The 21,777-nt window shown below is 42.3% G+C and overlaps 1 protein-coding gene across 1 annotated transcript in view; it reads right to left on the bottom strand.

The window, feature by feature from the left end:
- The window catches only part of DOCK5 (dedicator of cytokinesis 5), a 204,452-nt gene that overhangs the window by 174,654 nt on the left and 8,021 nt on the right, over window positions 1–21,777 (bottom strand). Inside the window, exon 2 of the mRNA XM_005903060.3 lies at window positions 2,170–2,210. Coding sequence (XP_005903122.2) covers window positions 2,170–2,210 — 41 coding nt within the window. The remainder of the gene's footprint in view (window positions 1–2,169; window positions 2,211–21,777) is intronic.

Below are 21,777 nucleotides of genomic sequence, written 5' to 3' on the forward strand. Positions count from 1 at the left end.
ATGTTAATGCTCAGTCATGTCCAACTTTTTGTGACCCCACGGACTGTAACCCACCAGGCTCCACTGTTCATGAGATTCTCCAGGCAAGAATACTGGAGTGGGTTGCCAGACCCTCCTCCAGGGGATCTTCCTGACCCAGGGATTGAACCCGCGTCTCCTGCACCTCCTGCATTGGCAGGTGGATTCTTTATCACTGAGCCACAGGGAAGCCTGAAAAATAACTACCACTTCCATAACTGTAAGTAAAATAAACATGGATAGGGTTCAACCAAAACCAAGAAGCAGAAGTGGCTGTAAACTAGGTTCCCTTGTTAACAAGCGTACTAGAGGAAAGGCTTTTGCTCTAGTCCTAACATGCTCTCATTCACACCAGAACATCTGCTGTCCTGGGTTCTTATATGAAGGCCCAGGGAAACTAAAGTCAGCAAGAGTTTACTCCTTTAATCAAATAATTTATCATTATTTTCACTACATTTAAGTAGAAAATGAAGAGTCAGAGGCACAAGCATCTAACTGTGGGTATAAAAACTCAGCATCAGGATTTTAGGGAGGGATAAAAGGACTAAAACTGTGGGAGTGGATAACCACATTAAAAGCAAACATTCCTTTATTTTGGTAAATTATTAAATTGTCAGAGTTAATAAACTGTGTGTGCGTACATACACATGTGTGAATACTGACTGCTGTTTGAGCATCAACAATGTAGAAAGCTTAACTAGGACCGTCATGGTTTTAAACAGCCTATACCTTCTAGAAAGGTGTTTTTCTGGGCCCACACCTTTTTTTAATTAATTTTTATTGGAGCTTCGTTGCTTTACAATGGTGTGTTAGTTTCTGATGTACAGCAGAGTGAACCAGCGATATGTTTACACATATCCCCTCTTTTATGGATTTCCTTACCGTTCTGGCTACTACAGAGCACTGAGTAGAGTTCCCTGTGCTCTCCAGTAGGTTCTCATTCGTTATCTGTTTTACATGTAGCAGTGTGTGTGTGCCAGTCCCAATCTCCCCACCCACAGCCTTTCTGAGACTTCTGTGCTAGCTTCTTTTTTGTCTTGTGCTGTATTTGGCAAGTAAAACCTGTGGGTTTGTGTTTTCTCTTTCTACTGAGTTCTTGATCAGTTCTGAAATGTTCCTCTCGCCCCTCCTCTTCACCCTTTTGGATGGGAGCTAACTGTGAAATTGCACGGCCCCATCAACACTGTTCTTTTCAAAAGAAAGTGCTGACAGGCTATGCGGTGCCAGTCTGCAGTGTCACAGAAAAAGTGCTGACCTGACCTGAAATAAACCGAGAGGGTATTAACCTAACTCACAGGTTTTCTTTAGCTTGACTATTAGCAGCTCTGGCACTGGGGAAAGGAACCCATGAGCATCAGTGTTTTTCAAATTCTTTGCCCGTGATGGGACAGCAACCCAGCATGACTATCATAAAACATAATTAAAAATACACAAAATACTGTAAAATATACACCTAACACAAAAGTTTCCTGAAACATGACTTACCATGGCATTCCATTTTCTTTCTATTTTTCAGTTTGAGTTGTAAAAAGATGTAGGTTCTAACCCACTCTGTTGATTTCGTGTGAGTTTCACAGTTGGAAAACTAGGACTCTGAGGACTTTTCTGGTGGTCCAGTGGTTAAGACTCTGCACTCCCAATGCAAGAGGCACAGAGTCGACCCCTGGTCAGGGAACTAAGATCCCACATGCCAACGGTGTGGCCCCGCTAATAAAAACTTACTACTCTGATTCTCCATTTTATAAAAAAGGAAAGAGTCACATGGAAATGGGGAGACCCTGTGCTTCTGGGATATGAGCACTGGAACTAAAGGATAAACAGAGACGTCCCCCCTCCTCTGATACAGAGCAACATCCGTAGATGACCACATCGCTCAGGTCAAGCAATCAGAAAGCCTGCAGAGGCCCTACCTGGGGTGTCAAATTCATCTCCAGCTTTTATCCTTGAGTTGGCTGGTGGGAAATACAGCCATGGGACTTGGAATCTTTTACCTGAACAGTGAGGTCAGACACTTTGCTTTTGAATCTACAGAACAGCCATCAAAGAGAAAGCAAACTGGGCCCACAGACAGCAGATAATGGGATCAGATAAGACAACACAAGACTGGCAAACAGTAGATTTCCAAGGAGAACACTGAACCATAAGCCATACCTTTTTGGATTTATTTTGGAGGGTGTATCCTCTGTACCAACCTGTCAGGGTAGAAGAGAAGACAGAATTGAGTACATTACCTGGGACAACACACAGACATTAGCAACATACATCCTCATAACCCGGGTATCCTGCATTGCAGGCAGATTCTTTACCATCTGAGCCACCAGCAAAGCCCATGGTTTGGATGTGGAGATGGAATCCAGGATACCTCTAGCAGACAACATGAACGTTTTCATTTATTATATAGTAAAAATCTAGATTTATTTCAGAGCTGCACTGTCTTGATAATTAAAGGATTTAAAATTCACTTAGAACCACGCTTCATCACTTCTCCTTTGGAGAAAAGACCAAATAAATAAATAACAAGATGGAAGACAGCTCAGTCTCTTAACACCTTAATCCCTTCCAGTCATTCAAAAAATGCTTTTGCATGAATGAACATGAACTTTCATCCATTTATATACATTCTGTGAGCTACCTTACACTACTAAAATAGATATTTTAAAGTAATTTATATATATTCTCTCCTTCTTGCTTTCTCTCCCACTCCCACACCCCTCTCCCCCAGGATAAGAACCAATATTCTGGAACAATTTTAAATCAGAGTAGCAAACCTTATGTGTATATATATGTGTATATATATATCAAACCTTACATATATTTATACCTAAAAACAAACTGAAACAAATAAAACATTTTAAACAATTCTTGGCAATGCTGCAATACTCCTCTACATAAAAAGATTTTATATGTTTGCTTAACAAGGCTTTAAGTAAAGTCTTTAACTTTCTTTTAAAAATTCCAATCAGTACACATATTCCTATGGATGTTTTCCCACCCTCTATCTTATAAAGGGAGTATATAATTTAATCTATCCATAAATAGATACTGGATAATGAATATTTACTGAATACCTAATACAGGTAATTCACTGAAATAATTTTGCTCATTCCCTATAACCATGAGGCATCAGGGTGGTTATCCTAAGTAAACCTTGTCAGCAGGCCAGATGCATAAAGGAGCCATAAACACACAGTGAGCACATGCAAGCTATAATGGAAACTTCAAGCATACTGTTTCTGGACAAAATTATAATTGGAAAATACACATGCACTCCAATGTTCACAGCAGCACTACTTACAATAGCCAAGACACGGAAACAACCTAAATCTCCATCGACAAATGAATGGATGAGGAAAATGTGGTTCATACACAGAACAGAATACTACTCAGCCATAAAGCAGCAATGGATGGACCTAGAGATTATCAAACTATGTGAAGTCAGAAACAGCATAGGATATTATGCCATGGACTGCTATCTTTAATTAGGAGTGATGCTCCCTGTTCAGATATTTTTTTGTCAATCATGGGCTTTGATGCAAATCTATAACCAGTCCACAGCATAATATCCCATTCTAACCAGTTAAAAATAGGAAAATCCTTAACACTTTTGAATGCTGACAGTTTAAAATTTGAGAAAACATTAATAACTCTACGCTTCAAGAAGGTAAATTCAGCTCCCTAATATATCCAAAATAGTCTGTGTCCAGTGTTGGATGATTTTATATAGAACAAATTATAGAAGAGTTCTATTAGCAGATGCATGAAATTAAAAAAAAATTTTTTTTAAGTGTAGTTGGTTTATAATGTGTTAACTTCTGGTGTACAATAAAGTGATGTAGTTATGTATACATTTGTATATGTATATGTGTGTTTCTTTCCATGAATGCAGAGTTCCAAAGAATAGTAAGAAGAGATAAGAAAGCCTTCTTCAGCAATCAATGCAAAGAAATAGAGGAAAACAACAGAATGGGAAAGACTAGAGATCTCTTCAAGAAAATTAGAGATACCAAGGGAACATTTCATGCAAAGATGGGCTCGATAAAGGACAGAAATGGTATGGACCTAACAGAAGCAGATGATATTAAGAAGAGATGGCAAGAATACACAGAAGAACTGTACAAAAAAGATCTTCACGACCCAGATAATCACAATGGTGTGATCACTGACCTAGAGCCAGACATCCTGGAATGTGAAGTCCAGTGGGCCTTAGAAAGCATCACCACGAACAAAGCTAGTAGAAGTGATGGAATGCCAGTTGAGCTATTCCAAATCCTGAAAGATGATGCTGTGAAAGTGCTGCACTCAATATGCCAGTAAATTTTGAAAACTCAGCAGTGGCCACAGGACTGGAAAAGGTCAGTTTTCATTCCAATCCCAAAGAAAGGCAATGCCAAAGAATGCTCAAACTACCTCACAACTGCACTCATCTCACACGTGAGTAAAGTAATGCTCAAAATTCTCCAAGCCAGGCTTCAGCAATATGTGAACCGTGAACTTCCTGATGTTCAAGCTGGTTTTAGAAAAGGCAGAGGAACCAGAGATCAAATTGCCAACATCCATTGGATCATGGAAAAAGCAAGAGAGTTCCAGAAAAGCATCTATTTCTGCTTTATTGACTATGCCAAAGCCTTTGACTGTGTGGATCACAATAAACTGTGGAAAATGCTGAAAGAGATGGGAATACCAGACCACCTGATCTGCCTCTTGAGAAATCTGTATGCAGGTCAGGAAGCAACAGTTAGAACTGGACATGGAACAACAGACTGGTTCCAAATAGGAAAAGGAGTTCGTCAAGGCTGTATATTGGCACCCTGTTTATTTAACTTATATGCAGAGTACCTCATGAGAAACGCTGACTGGAAGAAACACAAGCTGGAATCAAGATTGCCAGGGGAAATATCAATAACCTCAGATATGCAGATGACACCACCCTTATGGCAGAAAGTGAAGAGGAACTCAAAAGCCTCTTGATGAAAGTGAAAGTGGAGAGTGAAAAAGTTGGCTTAAAGCTCAACATTCAGAAAAGGAAGATCATGGCATCCAGCCCCATCACTTCATGGGAAATAGATGGGGAAACAGTGTCAGACTTTATTTTTTAGGGCTTCAAAATCACTGCAGATGGTGACTGCAGCCATGAAATTAAAAGACGCTTACTCCTTGGAAGGAAAGTTATGACCAACCTAGACAGCATATTCAAAAGCAGAGACATTACTTTGCCAACAAAGGTTCGTCTAGTCAAGGCTATGATTTTTCCTGTGGTCATGTATGGATGTGAGAGTTGGACTGTGAAGAAGGCTGAGCACCGAAGAATTGATGCTTTTGAACTGTGGTGTTGGAGAAGACTCTTGAGAGTCCCTTGGACTGCAAGGAGATCCAACCAGTCCATTCTGAAGGAGATCAGCCCTGGGATTTCTTTGGAAGGAATGATGCTAAAGCTGAAACTCCAGTACTTTGGCCACCTCATGCGAAGAGTTGACTCATTGGAAAAGACTCTGATGCTGGGAGGGATTGGGGGCAAGAGGAGAAGGGGACGAGAGAGGATGAGATGGCTGGATGGCATCACCAACTCTATAGACATGAGTCTGAGTGAACTCCGGGAGTTGGTGATGGACAGGGAGGCCTGGCGTGCTGCAGTTCATGGGGTCGCAAAGAGTCGGACATGACTGAGCGATTGATCCGATCTGATCTGATGTGTGTTCCTTTCCATTATAGTTTATTATAGGATATTGACTATACTTACAATAGCCAAGACATGGAAACAAGACTTGAGTCTCTTCCAAGCGGTTTTCATCTCTTTATGTCCTATAAACCCAAGATGTTTTACCACAGACTGGGTTCACTTTCGGAGGAGAACTTACCAAAACTTTTGTAAACAGTGTTTTTGCACAGCTATCCATCGTAGAATTATGCTTCTGAAGCCTGTCATTTTTGAAAACTTTTTTTTGTTCTTTTAAACCTAAGTCTTCTCTAGGAAATGGCAACCCACTCTAGTATTCTTGCCTGAACAATCCCAGGGACAGAAGAGCCTGGCAGGCTACAGTCCATGCAATCGCAAAGAGTCGGATACAACTTAGTGACTTAACTACAACAACAAAGTCTTCTCTACAACTGTGGTATGTGTACAACTCCCTCTAAAGGCTCAAGGTCACCATGCTTAATTCTACAAAGTGAACGCTCACATTCCATGGCATTGGGTACTGGCAGAACACTGTCTGTTTCTGGAGTTTTCATCATATATGCTGAGGATTTTATAAATTCGGCTGCTTATAAATCCAAGAGATATGGTAATAGTCCAAGAGTACATTTGCTCATTTGCACGTCGCAAACCACAGTGGTGACACAAGCAAGAACATGAATTTCCAATTAATGCCAACACCTAAAGCAAGATAATTACAGCTAAATACAGTATGCTACTGGCCTATTGAAAGCGTTATCAACAAGCAGCCATAATCAATGAGTCGTGTGAACCCACTGGAATCTCAGTTGCTGTCTTAAATTAAAAAATGAAGGGAATGGTGGAGAGATGGTAAGTCCAGAGGATTAGGTGAAATGACAATCTCACTTTTATTTTAGGTGAAATGACAATCTCAAAAAGTAAGCTTCTGGAAACCATGGGGAACTTCAAAAGTGATTCTATGCAGGGACTTCCTGGGCAGTACAGTGGTTAGGACTCCACGTTTTCACTGAAGAGGCCTGGGTTCAATCCCTGATCGGGGAACTAAGATCCTACAAGCCACAGTGCGGCCAAAAAAAAAAAAAAAAAAAAAGTGATTCTATGCGAAAGGTTGATCTGTTTGGGAAAAGAGTCATTTCTATTTTCCTGGGGCTGACCCAATCCAGAATAAAACTGTCCCCTCCAATTTACAAATATCAGAGAGTCCCTAATTCCATTGTCAAAGTCACTTACTTAAGCTGGTTTCTCAGATAATTTCCATCAGCCAAGATTCCATCATCACCTGCTCCATTTTGCCTCACCTGTCCAAATGCATCTCTGGCCACTGCCCACTTTCTGGCTCCCACAGGACATGTCCCTTACTCAGCTCTTCACCCACTCTACATACAACCATTCAATAAATATTTATTAAGCACTAGTTTAGATACCATGGTGGAGTGGAGAACAAGAGTTATTACAAAGATTACACTCTAATATAAAATATGACATATATGATGATCTCAGAGGATGACAGAGCTGGGTAAAAGCACTCAAGGAGAGCACATGGCAGAAAATAATTAGCAACATGGGACATGATAAAATGAAATGAACTACAGCTATACACATCATGGGTGAACCTAAAAAGCATTATGCAGAATGAAAGAAACTAAATGAAACAGACATGCATAGTTCCATTTACATAAAGCTGAAGGGCAGAAAGACTAATCAGTCCATGGTGACCTAAATTAGCAGAGTTTTGGTTTTTTTTTGAAAGTGGGAATTGCACAGAGGAAGGTGATGGAACTTTCTGGAGCACAGGGAGGGCTCTGTATCTTGACTGGAGCATTAGACACACGTTGTACACTCAATTTGTTTAAATTCCTTGCATTGTACCTAAGATGAGTGTATTTCACTGTATATACATTTCACTGCAATTTCTAAAAAACATTAAAAAATGTAAACTTATCAAAGGAACAAAAAGCTACGAACAAAGCTAGTGGAGGTGAAGAATTCCAGTTGAGCTATTTCAAATCCTGAAAGATGATGCTGTCAAAGTGCTGCACTCAACATGCCAGCAAATTTGGAAAACTCATCAGTGGCCACAGGACTGGAAAAGGTCAGTTTTCATTCCAATCCCAAAGAAAGGCAATGCCAAAGAATGTCCAAACTACTGCACAATTGCATTCATCTCACACACTAGCAAAGTAATGCTCAAAATTCTCCAAGCCAGGCTTCAACAGTGTGTGAACCGTGAACTTCCAGATGTTCAAATTGGATTTAGAAAAGGCAGAGGAACCAGAAATCCAATTACCAACATCCGTTGGATCATTGAAAAAGGAAGAGAGTTCCAGAAAAACATCTACTTCTGCTTTATTGACTAAGGCTAAGCCTTTGACTGTGTGGATCACAACAAACTCTGGAAAATTCTTCAAGAGATGGGAATACCAGACCACCTTACCTGCCTCCTGAGAAATCTGTATGCAGGTCAAGAAGCAACAGTTAGAAATGGACATGGAACAATGGACTGGTTCCAAACTGGGAAAGCAGTATGTCAAGGCTGTATATTGTCACCCTGCTTATTTAACTTCTATGCAGAGAATATCATGAGAAATGCTGGGCTGGATGAAGCACAAACAGGAATCAAGATTGCCAGGAGAAATATCAATAACCTCAGATATGCAGATGACACCACCCTTTTGGCAGAAAGCAAAGAAGAACTAGAGACTCTTGATGAAAGTAAAAGAGGAGAGTGAAAAAGTTGGCTTAAAACTCAACATTCAGAAAACTAAGATCATGGCATCCGGTCCTGTCACTTCATGGCAAACAGATGGGGAAACAGTGACAGACTTTATTTTTCTGGGCTCCAAAATCACTGCAAATGGTGATTGCACCCGTGAAATTAAAAGATGTTTGCTCCTTGGAAGAAAAGCTATGACCAACCTAGACAGCATATTAAAAAGCAGAGACATTACTTTGCCGACATAGGTCCGTCTAGTCAAAGCTATGGCTTTCCAGTAGTCATGTATGGATGTGAGAGTTGGACTATAAAGAAAGCTAAGCACTGAAGAATTGAAACTTTTGAACTGTAGTGTTGCAGAAGGCTCTTGAGATCATGTTGATGTATGGCAAAACCAATAGAATATTGTAAAGTAATTAGCCTCCAATTAAAATAAATACATTTATATTAAAAAAAAAAAGACTCTTGAGAGTCCCTTGAACTGCAAGGAGATCCAACCAGTCAATCCTAAAGGAAATCAGTGCTGAATACACATTGGAAGGACTGATACTGAATCTGAAACTCCAATACTTTAGCAACCTGATGCAAAGATCTGACTCCTTGGAAAAGACCCTGATGCTGGGAAAGATTGAAGGCAGGAGGAGAAGGGGATGACAGAGGATGAGATGGTTGGATGGCATCACCAACTCGATGGACATGAGTTTGAGCAAGCTCCAGGAGCTGGTGATGGACAGGGAAGCCTGTCATGCTGCAGTCCATGGGGTTGCAGAGTCGGACATGACTGAGCAACTGAACTGAACTAATCAAAGGAACATTACGAAGTATCCACCTCAAAGTGACACAGAATTCAACAATAAAGGCATTGCTCAAGTATTACTGAATATTTTTGTTGGAAGGTACCTTGAAACCAGTTTCAGCCACGTGTGAAAAATCAGAATTTTTACTCCAATTTCTCGATTGTTTTTACTTTGTATTGTGTCTCTCCAATGACATTGTTCTTCTTTCTTGTTTGGGGCTCCAAAACTGATTCTGAACGAGTATTGCTATTTCCAAAAATTCAATCCCAGTCTGGAGATTCATTTACTCATTCAACAAAAAGATGCTTAGGAGAGCAAGACCTATAACATCCTTGTCATACTTGGTCTCATTTTTTAATGGGAAGAGAAAAACAAACGTGAACACACAGGGATATGAAAAGAGTCATTTCATTAAGGGCTAAAAGTTATTAGGGAAAGAGTGACAATGCACCCTCACATTCACTGCCGCACTACTCAGAACAGCCAAGACACAGAAGCAACCTAAGTGTCTATCAACAAAAGAATGGATAAAGATGATGTGGTTTATATACACAGTGGAATATTACTCAGCCATAATAAAGAATGAAATAAAGCCACTTGTAGCAACATGGGCAGACCCAGAGATCATACTAAGTGAAGTAAGTCAGAGAAAGATAAATATATGACATTACTTAAAAATGGTATTAGTCGATCAACTGCGTCTGACTCTTTGCAACACCATAGACTGTAGCCTGCCAGGCTCCTCTGCCCACAGGATTCTCCAGGCAAGAATACTGGAGTGGGTAGCCATTCCCTTCTCCAGGGGATCTTCCTGACCCAGGGATCAAACCTGGGTCTCTAGCACTGCGGGTAGATTCTTTATGGTCTGAGTCACCAGGAAATCCCAAATATACATGTGGAGTCTAAAAAAGGATGCAAATGAACTTATTTACAAAAACAGAAACAGACTCACAAATTTATGTTTACCAAAGGGGAAAGGTAGGAAGGAGGGATAAATCAGTAGGAGTTAGGGATTAACATTACACACTACTACACGTAAAATAGATAACAAACAAGGACCTACTGTCTAGCACAGGGGACTATATTCAATATTTTATAATAACCTAAAGATGGAAAAGAATGTGAAAAACAAATATACATGTATATGTTTTTTTAACTGAATTACTGCTGTACACTTGAAGCTAACACAACACTGTAAATCAACTATACTTCAATTTAAACAAAAAAAAAGTGACAAGTGGAGATGGGTTACTTTAGCATGCGTGGACAGAAAGTTCTCTCTGCTGAGGATTCACATTGCTAATGTGGTCATTCATTTATTATACATAAAACACTTATTCAACCCTAGCATGCCAGACACTGTCTTCAAGGAGGAAGGAAATAGACTGTAAACAAATAATGAAATACAAAAGGGCCTTTAATGGTAATGCTTGAAGACACTTGGCACACAAAGGCAGGGTTATGAATATGCTGAAGGCATTTACTGACTCGGAAGATTTTTTTTGAACCATAAAACCATCATTTACATGTGTAAGGCATGAAGCATTCTGTAAAATCTCTCATTTTGCAGTCCCAGAATAAATCTGTTTCCTCTCTGCTCCATCAGTAAATTATTCTTATTGTGGTAAAATATACATAACATGAATTTTAACACTTTAACTATTTGAAAGTACACAGTTCATTGGCATTAAGTACATTCGCACTGTTGTACAATCATAATTTTTGACCTTCCCAGGAATTAAAGGCAAGAAAGAGATAGGGAACCATGGTTTCTATGCACCTTCTCTGGGCAGTGTAGCCAGCCAGGCTCCTCTGTCTGTAGGATTCTCCAGGCAAGAATTCTGGAGTGGGTTGCCATTCCCTTCTCTAGGGGATCTTCCCAACCCAGGGATCAAACCCATGTCTCCCGCATTGCAGGCAGATTCTTTTCTGCTGAGCCACCAGGGAAGCCCAAAGCCTGGCTGGTCAGGAGTGGGATTCAGAACCACACCTTCAGAGGACTCTGGAACCTGAAGGCAGGTCTGTGCCTTACACAGCTAGGCCGTCCTGATGGAGGAAGAGCCAGGGCTAAATCCTGTTGGTTTTTGTATGTGTCACCGGCCTGGTAGCTCGCTGGCTGAAGCAGAGTTAATTAGGCCAAGGTCGAAGGTTCCATTCCCTGCAGGCCAGGTGAGCCTGTCAGGTTTCCATGGCCACAGCCTATTCTCACATTCCCAGTGAGTGTCCCTCAGGACAAGCCTGAGGTCCCTTCCTAGAGGGAAGCTGGGAAGGGGGGCAAACCTCTACTGGACTTCGTTGCTACATCTTTGTCTGAAGGCAGCACAGAGCCACTGGGGTTCAGGAAGTCCACTTTCTGAATGCAAGGACCATCTCAGTGGGGCTTTTGAAACTAAGTTCAAAGGCAGATAGCAAAAGGATGCAAAGACAGTCAGAGGCAATTCTATTCTTTAGTATCGTTTTGTGAGACGATCGGTCATCCATGTTAATAATCTGAGCTCGATTTTGTGCCTTTGAGTCAGGCATGTGCAGTAACTGCTAGAAGCCTGCGCTCCAAAGAACTGAGTTCACAGAAATTTAACACCCTCACCTCGAAAAAGAGGAAACAACAGGCAAGGAACTGAAAAGGTTGTCCAGAGTCAAGCAGTGACTTGCTAGCTAAGATGAGGATCTGAACATGGGCTTCCTAGGGCATACTTCATAGCTCACTGCCCCCTCACTGCTCCTGGTGGTGGTGGGGGGCAGCTTGGCCACAGAATCCGCTCAATATAAACCCCAAAGACACAAGCACAGCAAGTTAGCAGAAAAGAAAGATGGCGGTTTCCGGCTTTTGCTTCTTGAATGAACAAGAAAGAGTCGTGTCTTTGTGGTATCTGGCACACAGCAAACACTCAATACATTTTGGATGAATATATTAATGAGAAAGAGAACTCCTAGAGCTAATGGCCACGGACAGAACAGACTGATGGAGGACCCCCTAAAATCTGCTCCTCTGGGCCAAGACTGACTGCAAGGTCTGAGACATCCTTCTCTTCTCTCCAAGATCCCATAGCCAGTGGCAGAGCAGGGTGGGGCCCAAGCACCTGCCTGGGAGGCCAGGGACAGAAGAGACACCACTTCTTATGAGACTCATTGAAACCCAAAAGCCTAGGTCTCCATCCTGGTTCTGTACTCACCAGCTCTGCCAGACTCCCATTGGTCAACTATTCATTTCAAGGTAGGAAGGCTCTGATCTCTCAAACATCCTTCCCCCAAAACATTCCTTTCTCCTCCGCTCGTAAAATCCAACCCCACAGCTAAGAGAGGTTTGCTCTGGTTGCCCACAAGACATGGTGATGACATGACTTTTTTCCAACAGCACACACCTCCTCAGACAGATGGAAGGATCTGGTCCAGGCGGTGGACCCACAGGAGGAGCAGATTCAAGTTACAGCCGACAAACCAGAGGTGACATACACAAATTTCTCCTGCAAAACTGGGGACTCTCTCTGCGATTCTGAAGCTCAGTGAGAGGAAGGGAAAAGATCTCCTCCAGTCTGATCAACCTCTTGACTTTGGTTTGCCCATTCCCTTTCAATATGCTTGATGTGGCCTTTTCTTTGTTTTCTAAAGCAAAGTAATCCTGACAGTTGTTTGTCCCTCTGGCTCCTGGCACTAATTCCACTCTTCTGTGGTGGAATTTTCTCTAACTTACCCAACCAGTTTAAGCAAGCTGAAATAAACGGATGCCACATGCAGTTTCCTCTGTAGTAGCAATGAACTTGCTGGAACTTTCTCTTAGATTGATTTTGTTATCATCAGCACCGATATTTGCAAAATGGGAGAGAAAGGAATACAGGTTTGTGAATGAGGAATAATTTCATCAAATGGGATATATTGAAGAAGGCCTGCTTTTACAAGGAACAATGCTAGGTTCTGGGGGTGGGAGATGCTGATTTAGGAGTTTGGGACTCCAATAACACCCACTCCTGATCTGGAACAATTTCTAATGTAATTGCTAGTAGAACAGAAGGAGACAAGTGAGGATGAAGTCATAATTAACTTGCATGTCTAGTTAACCAGGATTTCTGGAATTTCAGTGCAGACTTTTTCTTTTTAACTGGAGAATAACTGCTTTACAATGTTGTGTCAGTTTATGCTGTATAACATGAATCAGCTATGTGTATACATATATCCTCTCCCTCTTGAGCCTCCCTCCCACCCCACCCCTCACTACATCCCCCTAGGTTATCACAGAGCACTGAGCTAAGCTCCCTGTGCTAGACGGCAGATTCCCTCTAGCTAGCTATTTTACACATGGGAGTGTGTATATGTCAGTGTTACTCTCCCAGTTCGTCCCACCCTCCCCCCAGGCCCCGTGTCCATGTCTCTATTCCTTCCCTACAAATAGGTTCATCAGGACCATTTTTCTAGATTCCATATATAAACATGTTAATATATGATACTTTTCTCTAACTTACTTCATTCTGTATGACAGACTCTAAGTCCACCCACATCTCTGCAAATGTCACAATTTCGTCCCTTTTATGGCTGAGTAATAGTCCACTGTATATGAACACGACACCTTCCTTATCCAGGTCCATCCATCTGTCAATGGAAAGAATTCTGGAATTTCGGTGCAGACTGCTTTTTCAATGAAACTGCCACTCCACCTGAGGACACTGGGATGAGAGGTAAGAGATGAAGGCTGCCTTCATTTCTGAAGGGGGCCAGAGGCTCCAGCAAGGCAGGAACCTGATCCCGGGCAGAGGGACTGGAAACACGTGAGCCTTCGCACAGAGGACAAGTCGGGTGATGTGAGGAAAGCCCTCCAGTGTGACCCAGTGCTGAATCTAGGATCCCTTCAGCCTGATCTCCTAGAAACCTGCTCTAAATTCCTCAACGGAATGCCTCCTAAAAATGAACAAGCAAGCCTACAATGTTGTGGACCCAGAGAGCCAGGGCTGAAAAGACACTACCAAGGGTGAGAAGAGACCGACAGTGCAGAGTTGGAACCCAAGACCGGTGACAACATCGAGTCCTGGTGTGACGTCCCTGGCAGTCCAGTGATTAAGAAGGCACCTGCCAATGCAGGGGACACAGGTTCAATCCCTGGTCAGGGGAGATCGCACAAGCCACAGAACAACTAAGCCCATGAGCCACAACTGCTGGGACTGTGCTCTATGAGAAACCACTGCAATGAGAAACCCAGGCACCGCAACAGAGTTGCCTCTGCTCGCCGCAACTAGAGAAAACTGGTGAGCAGCAGTGAAGACCTAGTGCAACCATAATAATTTTTTCTAAAGTCCTGGTGGCAAAACATCAGAAAAGCTGAAATACAAACCACGTGGGACGCTCCCAGAGTGTCAGAGCCAAAGATGGCTGAATCTGACCCATGTGCCCTCTTCACTAACTCAGGCGGGAGGACACAACCCAGGACCTGAGCCATACATCCTCAGACACACAGGGAGGGAGAGACTGCCACAGGCTGGTAGGTGTCAGAGACCCCTGCAGAGACCTCTCTGCTTGCTGGTCCTTCCTGATCCACCTACCACACCTGAGGGGCTTGGACACACTGTCAGTTACGACTGCCCACCACCTCAGTCATTCTTCCCCAGAGAGTGTGGGCTGCAGGAGGGGGACCGATCTCTCTGGATGTAGGGGGAGACAATTCTGCTAGGCTCCTGAAGAACAGGTATGCCTACCCACTTGGAGGAAGCCAGCTGCTGAAAACAGGTGGGGAGGAGGGGTGTGGAGGCTGATGAGCACCCTGCACCGAGGGTGAAGTGGGTCCAAGCACACACCGAGCTTGGGGGGCAAGCAGGAGACCATCGGCCAGAGGGACAAGTTTGTGTGGAAGAGCCACGGAGGGAGAGAAGTGCAGAAAGAGCTCACCCTGATACATTTGGAGTGGCAGGCAACTCATCTGACAGTCATTCAAACAGCAAAAGAACCTCACCCTCTGTGGAAAATTGTACTTTATGTTCAAAACAGAAATGCTGTTTCCCCAAAGGCCTTGGAACATGGAAAGAATGCTCTTTGGATTCCAGGGGCCCCTGGTGGGAATGAGACCTCTGCCATTTCACAGCTTTGTCAATGTCTTCAATGTCTCGATATTCACATTTATTGAACAGGCATCGGTAACTCTGATCTCCTAGGATTGTTAGAACTGAGATGCAGTGTACGAAAGCCCTTCACTCAATGTCTGGCACGTAGAGGAAGGGAAAACGCCAAAGCTGGAGCAGTGAGGACCCAAGGACATAATAGAGGGATCCACTTCTTCACTTAGGGCCACTATCTGCTTCCTATGCTAATGACTGCAGGGGACTCTATATGGGATTCTCATTCATTTGATTTCTGAGGCATGTGTCTGTGCTCCCTAGAACAAGGAGCAGAACCTCTCTAAATTATTAAATTACTGGCAACTGATCCCTGAGTTAAGAAGGTCCCCTAGAGAAGAAAATGGCAACTCACTCCAGTGTTCTTGCCTGGGGAATCCCATGGACAGAGGAGCCTGGCGGGCTATGGTCCATGGGGTTGGAAAGAGTCGAACAGGACTGAGCACTTATCAGCAACAATATAGATGTTGGAATCATGCTGGAGGAAGCTTCACCCTGAGGGCTGATAAGAATATATACTTCTGTTTTCCAACACAATAATTGCCTCCTCCAAGAAAAGAAAGAAAACATAACTTAAGGGAAAGAACAAGAAAAAGCAGAAGAAACAACTTGGGTGATAGAAAAACCATATGACAAGTGCCTAGAATAACCAGACAACGTGGTGCTGAATACCCAGGGCCTGAGCAGAGACTGAATATAGCCGCAAAGGAACTCAAAGGTCACCAGAATGGGTGACTCTAAGACCTGGCTGAACACTCAGCGGGCAGTGAATCTGCCAGGAAGACATGTAAAGAAGAAAAAGTCTCCCCGACCCATATCCTTTAATTCCAATGATAGTAACAGATACTTAGTCCTGCATGGTGAAAACTATACAAGCATTCAAAGCCGGGAATTTAGTGTTCATTGCTTCTGCCACTTAGAAGATGAACTAAATTGCTAGGTATAGTATAGCTATTTTAAAATCTATTTGGCAATACTGAAACGTGAAAGTGTTAGTCACTCAATTGTGTTCAACTCTTTTGTGACCCCAAAGACTGATCCCGCTAGGCTCCTCTGTCCATGGAATTCTCCAGGCAAGAATACTGGAGTGGGTAGCCATTCCCTTATCCAGAGAATCTTCTCAACCCAGGGGTAGAACACAGGTCTCCTGCATTGCAGATGGATTCTTTACTGCCTAAGCCATATTACTCAGCCATAAAAAGGAACGAAATTGGATGCTTTGTAGAGATGTGGATGGACCTAGAGTCTGTCATACATAGTGAAGTAAGTCAGAAAGACAAAAACAAATACCATATATTAACACACATATGTGGAGTCTAGAAAAATGATACAGATCGATCTGCAGCGCAGGAATAGACACGCAGGTGGAGGGACATGGTGGGTGGTGGGGATGGATTGGACAGTAGCACTGACATATATATACTACCATGTGTAAACTGGATAGCTAGTGGAAGGCTGCTGTATAGCAGAGGGCGCTCAGCTCCCCACTCTGTGACGATCTACAGGGGTGGGATGGGGGGTGAGGAGGCTCACGAGCAAGAGGATATAAGTGTACATACAGCTGATTCACTTTGTTGTACAGCAGAGACTAACACAACATTGTAAAGCAACTATACCCCAGTTAAAAGAAAATAAAATCTACTTCTATTGTCAAAGATAAATGCACACACATTTAATATTCCTGTTCAAAAGATAATCATTGAGGATGCCTATACAGAATATAAGGGTTAGATGAATAATCTGTAACAAGATTATTCTGTCTTGCCTTGTCCATCCCTATTTGTAGCCTGAGTTATACATGGAGGAGGCCAGGAAAAGAACTGATGTTCTCCTGCTATTGCTAGGTACAGTTAATACTACTTTGGGGCACATAAGTTTTATAGGTACTGGGGTTTCCACTCTTATAACACTTCTATTTTTTTAAACTTTTTATTTTGCATTGGGGTGTAGCCGATTAACTTTGTTGTGATAGTTTCAGGTGAACAGCAAAGGGATACATATACATGAATCTATTCTCCCCCGAACTCCCCTCCCATCCAGGCTGTCACATAACATTGAGCAGAGTTCCCTGTGCTGTACAGTAGGTTCTTGTTGGTTTTCTATTTTAAATAAAGCAGTGTGTACATGTTTGTCGCAAACTCCCTAACTATCCCTTCCCCCCAGCAGCCATAAGTCTGTTTTCTAAGTCTGTGAGTCTCTCTCTGTTTTGTGCTGTAACATCCCTTTCTATGGCATGATTTGCTTCCATGGGTTGAATAAAATGGGGGTGGCTTTAGCAGAGAGTTAAAATTTATGATGCTTAAGCCTCCTTACATGCTTTTAAAGGTCATAAATTACTCACAATACCATAAGCAAAGCAGAAACATCTATTTACTTCTCCCTCCAGATACAAGCAAGAGAACTACCTAATGCCAGTTTGCCCTCAATCAATTTTGAACTTTCCTCTAGGCCTTTTTCTTCCCATGAATACTTCACAAAGTCTTACCCAGACCCACGATGGTCGGACGTGCTGTATGTTGCAATGGGGGATGAGATACCGAAGGCATTTTTTGATAAAAGTTACAATCAGAAGTGTGAATGCGTGTGCCTGAGATGTAAAGAACCTATTCATCACTTGGCCTCCTTCTCGACCCCTAGATGCCACCAAGATCCCCTGGAGAAAACCAGAAGCTCCCAAGAACCCTCCTCCAGAACATTCCCAATACACTTCTGCTTTCAGGCTGAGCTTGCCTGTTTCAGTACATAGGTAGCTGCCCACAGAGAAGGCAATGGCAACCCACTCCAGTACTCTTGCCTGGAAAATCTCATGGGCAGAGGAGCCTGGTAGGCTGCAGTCCATGGGGTCGCTAGGAGTCAGACACGACTGAGCGACTTCATTTTCACTTTTCACTTTCACACCTTGGAGAAGGAAATGGCAACCCACTCCAGTGTTCTTGCCTGAAGAATCCCAGGGACGAGGGAGCCTGGTGGGCTGCCGTCTATGGGGTCGCACAGAGTCGGACACAACTGAAGCGACTTAGCAGCAGCAGCAGCAGTAGCTGCCCAAATGGGCCAACACCAAGTACCAGCTCAGGATGAAGTAACCCAAAGAAGGCTCCACTCAGAAAGGGTTCTGGGGCTTCCCTGGTGGCTCAGTGGTAGAGAATCTATCACCTAACAACGCAGAAAACACGGGGTTGATTCCTGATCCAGGAGGTCCCACATGATGCAAAGCAATTAAGCCCGAGCACCACAACTACTGAGCCTGTGCTCTAGAGCCCGGGAACTGCAACCACTGAAGCTCAAATACCCTAGAAAGCCAGTGCTTCACACCAAGAGAAGCCACCACAGTGGGAAGCCTGAGCACCACAATGAGAGTAGCCCCTGCTTGCCACAACTTAAAAAAACCCCTAGCAGCAACGAAGATCCAGCATAGCCAAAAACATAATAAAAATTTTTAAAAAGAAAAAGGTCCTCACCCTGATCCTAAAAGATCCTACATTTTCCTATATGCCAAGAACATACGTTTTCAAGATGGCATTTTAGAAGCACGCTTGAATATATCTCAAAAGGAAAAAGAAGAGAAGGCAGTCTCTTTTAAATAAAGATGAAACCTGAGGTAGGGGAGGTATAAATTGAGAGACTGGGACTGCAATATACACACCAGCATATATAAAACAGATAACTAATAAGGACATACTATATAGCACAGGGAACTCTACTCAATATTCTGTAATGACCTGTATGGGAAAGGAATCTAAAAAAGAACGGATACATAATATTAACAATGGGTAACTGATTCACTTTGCTGTACAGCAGAAACTAACACAACGTTGGAAATCAACTATATGCCAATAAAAACATTAAAAGATGAAACCTGAAATGAGACTTTTCACCAACTCTACTTTTTAATTAGTTTTTCTTATAAACACCCTCCTACTGCCAAACATCTATGGAAAAACACATCTCGGGAACACGTGTCCCCAGGAGTAGTAGCTGACCAGGTGGCCTTAAGGTGAAGGTCAAACAGATGTGGGAAATGACCGGCACACTCATCAAAACACCACGGGGCCTATTTTGCGTTCAAGGCTGGAGGCAAAATGTTTGCACGCAATCCTTGTCGTAAAATCCAAGCTGTTGGGCACACTGCCATTCACGTTTGAGAAAGGTGATTGTTTTCCTAACCTGGTAGGGCTATGGATTCTGAATGACAATGAAGTTCCCATTACTGTGACAAACAGGGTAACGAAAGTAAACGAAACTTACAAATACATCGAATGCCTTATTTCAGCTTATACCCAGTCAACTTTTATACATGCTGTTAAGGACTGATTTTTTTAAATCAAGTTTGATTTTCTCTCACTTGTTTTATGGTCACTAGCATGACTGAACAAACAGAGAAGGAACTGAGGTAGAGAAGGGAGTGAACAGAAAAAAGGAACAATAAAGGGATGACAAGACTACCAGGCTGACTCACAGGACTGGAGGAGGTGATGATACAAATTTTCAAATCAGAAGCTCTGAAAGCCTTTGATAAGTCCTGACTGTATCGCATGGTCCACTGGAGAGTTTTTTTTTTAAGTTTTAGGGAAGAATGGTTGATTTACAATGTTGTATTCATTTCTGCTATACAAAGCTATACACTATATTCTTTTTCATATTCTTTTCCATTACAGTTTATCACAGGATATTAAATATAATTCCCTACAGTATACAGTAAGGCCATATTGTTTATCCTTTCTGTACACACTAGTTTGCATCCACTAATTCCAAACTCCCAATCCTTCCTCCCCAACTCCCCTCCTCCTCCAAGCACAAGTCTGTTCTCTGTATTTGAGAGTCTGTGTTTGTTTCTTGGGTTCATTTGTGTCGTATTTTAAATTCCACATATAAACAATATTCTATGGTATTTGTCTTTCTCTTTCTGACTTCATTTCATACGATAATCTCCAGGTCCATCCAAGTTGCTGCAAGGCATTATTTCACTCCTTTTTCTGGCTGAGTAGTATTCCACTGTATATGTGTACCACATCTTCTTTATCCACGCATCTATCAACGGACATTTAGGTTGTTTCCATGGCTTGGATACTGTGAATAGTGCTGCTATGAACACAGGGGTGTGAGTATCTCTTTGAATTATAGTTTTGTCCCAATACATGCCCAGGAATGGGATTACTGGATCATATGGCAACTCTATTTTTGTTTTTGTTGAGGAACCTCCATACTTTTTTCCATAGTGGCTGTACCAATTTACATTTCCACCAACAGTGTGGGAAGGTTCCCTTTTCCAATGGAGGATTCTTAATTCCACTTCCCAGAAACACACTGATTAGGCTGCTTCTTGGAATAAACTCTTCCAATGGACTCTCTTCTTTTTTACGCCTCTGTTAGAAAGTTTGTCAGCTATGGAGCTAAAATCCAGTACCATGTAACTTTATCTACCTGTCATAATACTGCTTACTCAGAAAAGCCTGCTTTACAAAAAATGAGACTCAAAGGTTGTATAGCCCAAGTCGTAATCCATTTCTATTCTTTTTCATATCATACAGTATTGATTCTTGATTAAGGTGCATTTCAAAACTGGCCTCATTCCACACAGAAGACATAGCATGGGTATATTGAGAACCTCCTGATATACACACAAGTGCTCCTTTTTATTTCATCTTTTCAGAACTGCCCATTTCCTCCGGTTCTAACCCAACTGTTTGGGCTCTCCTCTAGGTCTTTACAAATTACACTGAAATCATGTAAAACTTTACTCTATGCCTGCCTCTGTAGAGCTTGGAAGGCCTTTGAGACATAATCTCATTTTGTTATTTCCAACAGGAGCCAAATTTGTTCTGTTTACCCCCAGAAAACACTGTTCACACCAGTCACTGTCTCTCTTGAGCTTTTGAGTGGTTTATGGAGGTGAAAACAAGTTAACTAATGGATATGAAGCAAAGGCAGGAGACTAATACCTGCTGATGGAACGACAGACCCTGGGCAAGAAATCCCTTGTGACTGGAATCTGGTTAATTACAGGAGAGGAGGGCTTCATGGCTGAAGGGATGCAGAAACCTGACTTTTTAAGTCACTTTGGTTTAATCACTTTCAATTCAAACAGTGACCCTATTTTAGATGAAGTGACCATGACATAAAGAGAATTCAAATGTATTGCCCAGGAACAGCTAAACCTAGATAAGATAGAAACAAAACTGTCCAATCTAAAGTGGTCCTGTGTACACACTGCTTTATTCAAAATGGATAACCAACAAGGACCTGCTGTATAGCACAGGGAACTCTGATCAATGATATTTGGCAGCCTGGATGGGAGGAGAGTTTGGGGGGAGAATGGATACATGTATATGGTTGGCTGAGTCCTTTTGCGTTCACCTGAAATAATCACAACATTGCTGATCGGCTATAATCCAATAAAAAATTATAAGTTTTTTTTTTTTTTTAAAGTGGTCCTTCTCTCCCTCTTCACCACCTTCACTTACCTTTCTGGTCTATGTAACA

The sequence above is a fragment of the Bos mutus genome, chromosome 8, assembly GCF_027580195.1.
Source record: "Bos mutus isolate GX-2022 chromosome 8, NWIPB_WYAK_1.1, whole genome shotgun sequence".
Lineage (NCBI taxonomy): Eukaryota > Metazoa > Chordata > Mammalia > Artiodactyla > Bovidae > Bos > Bos mutus.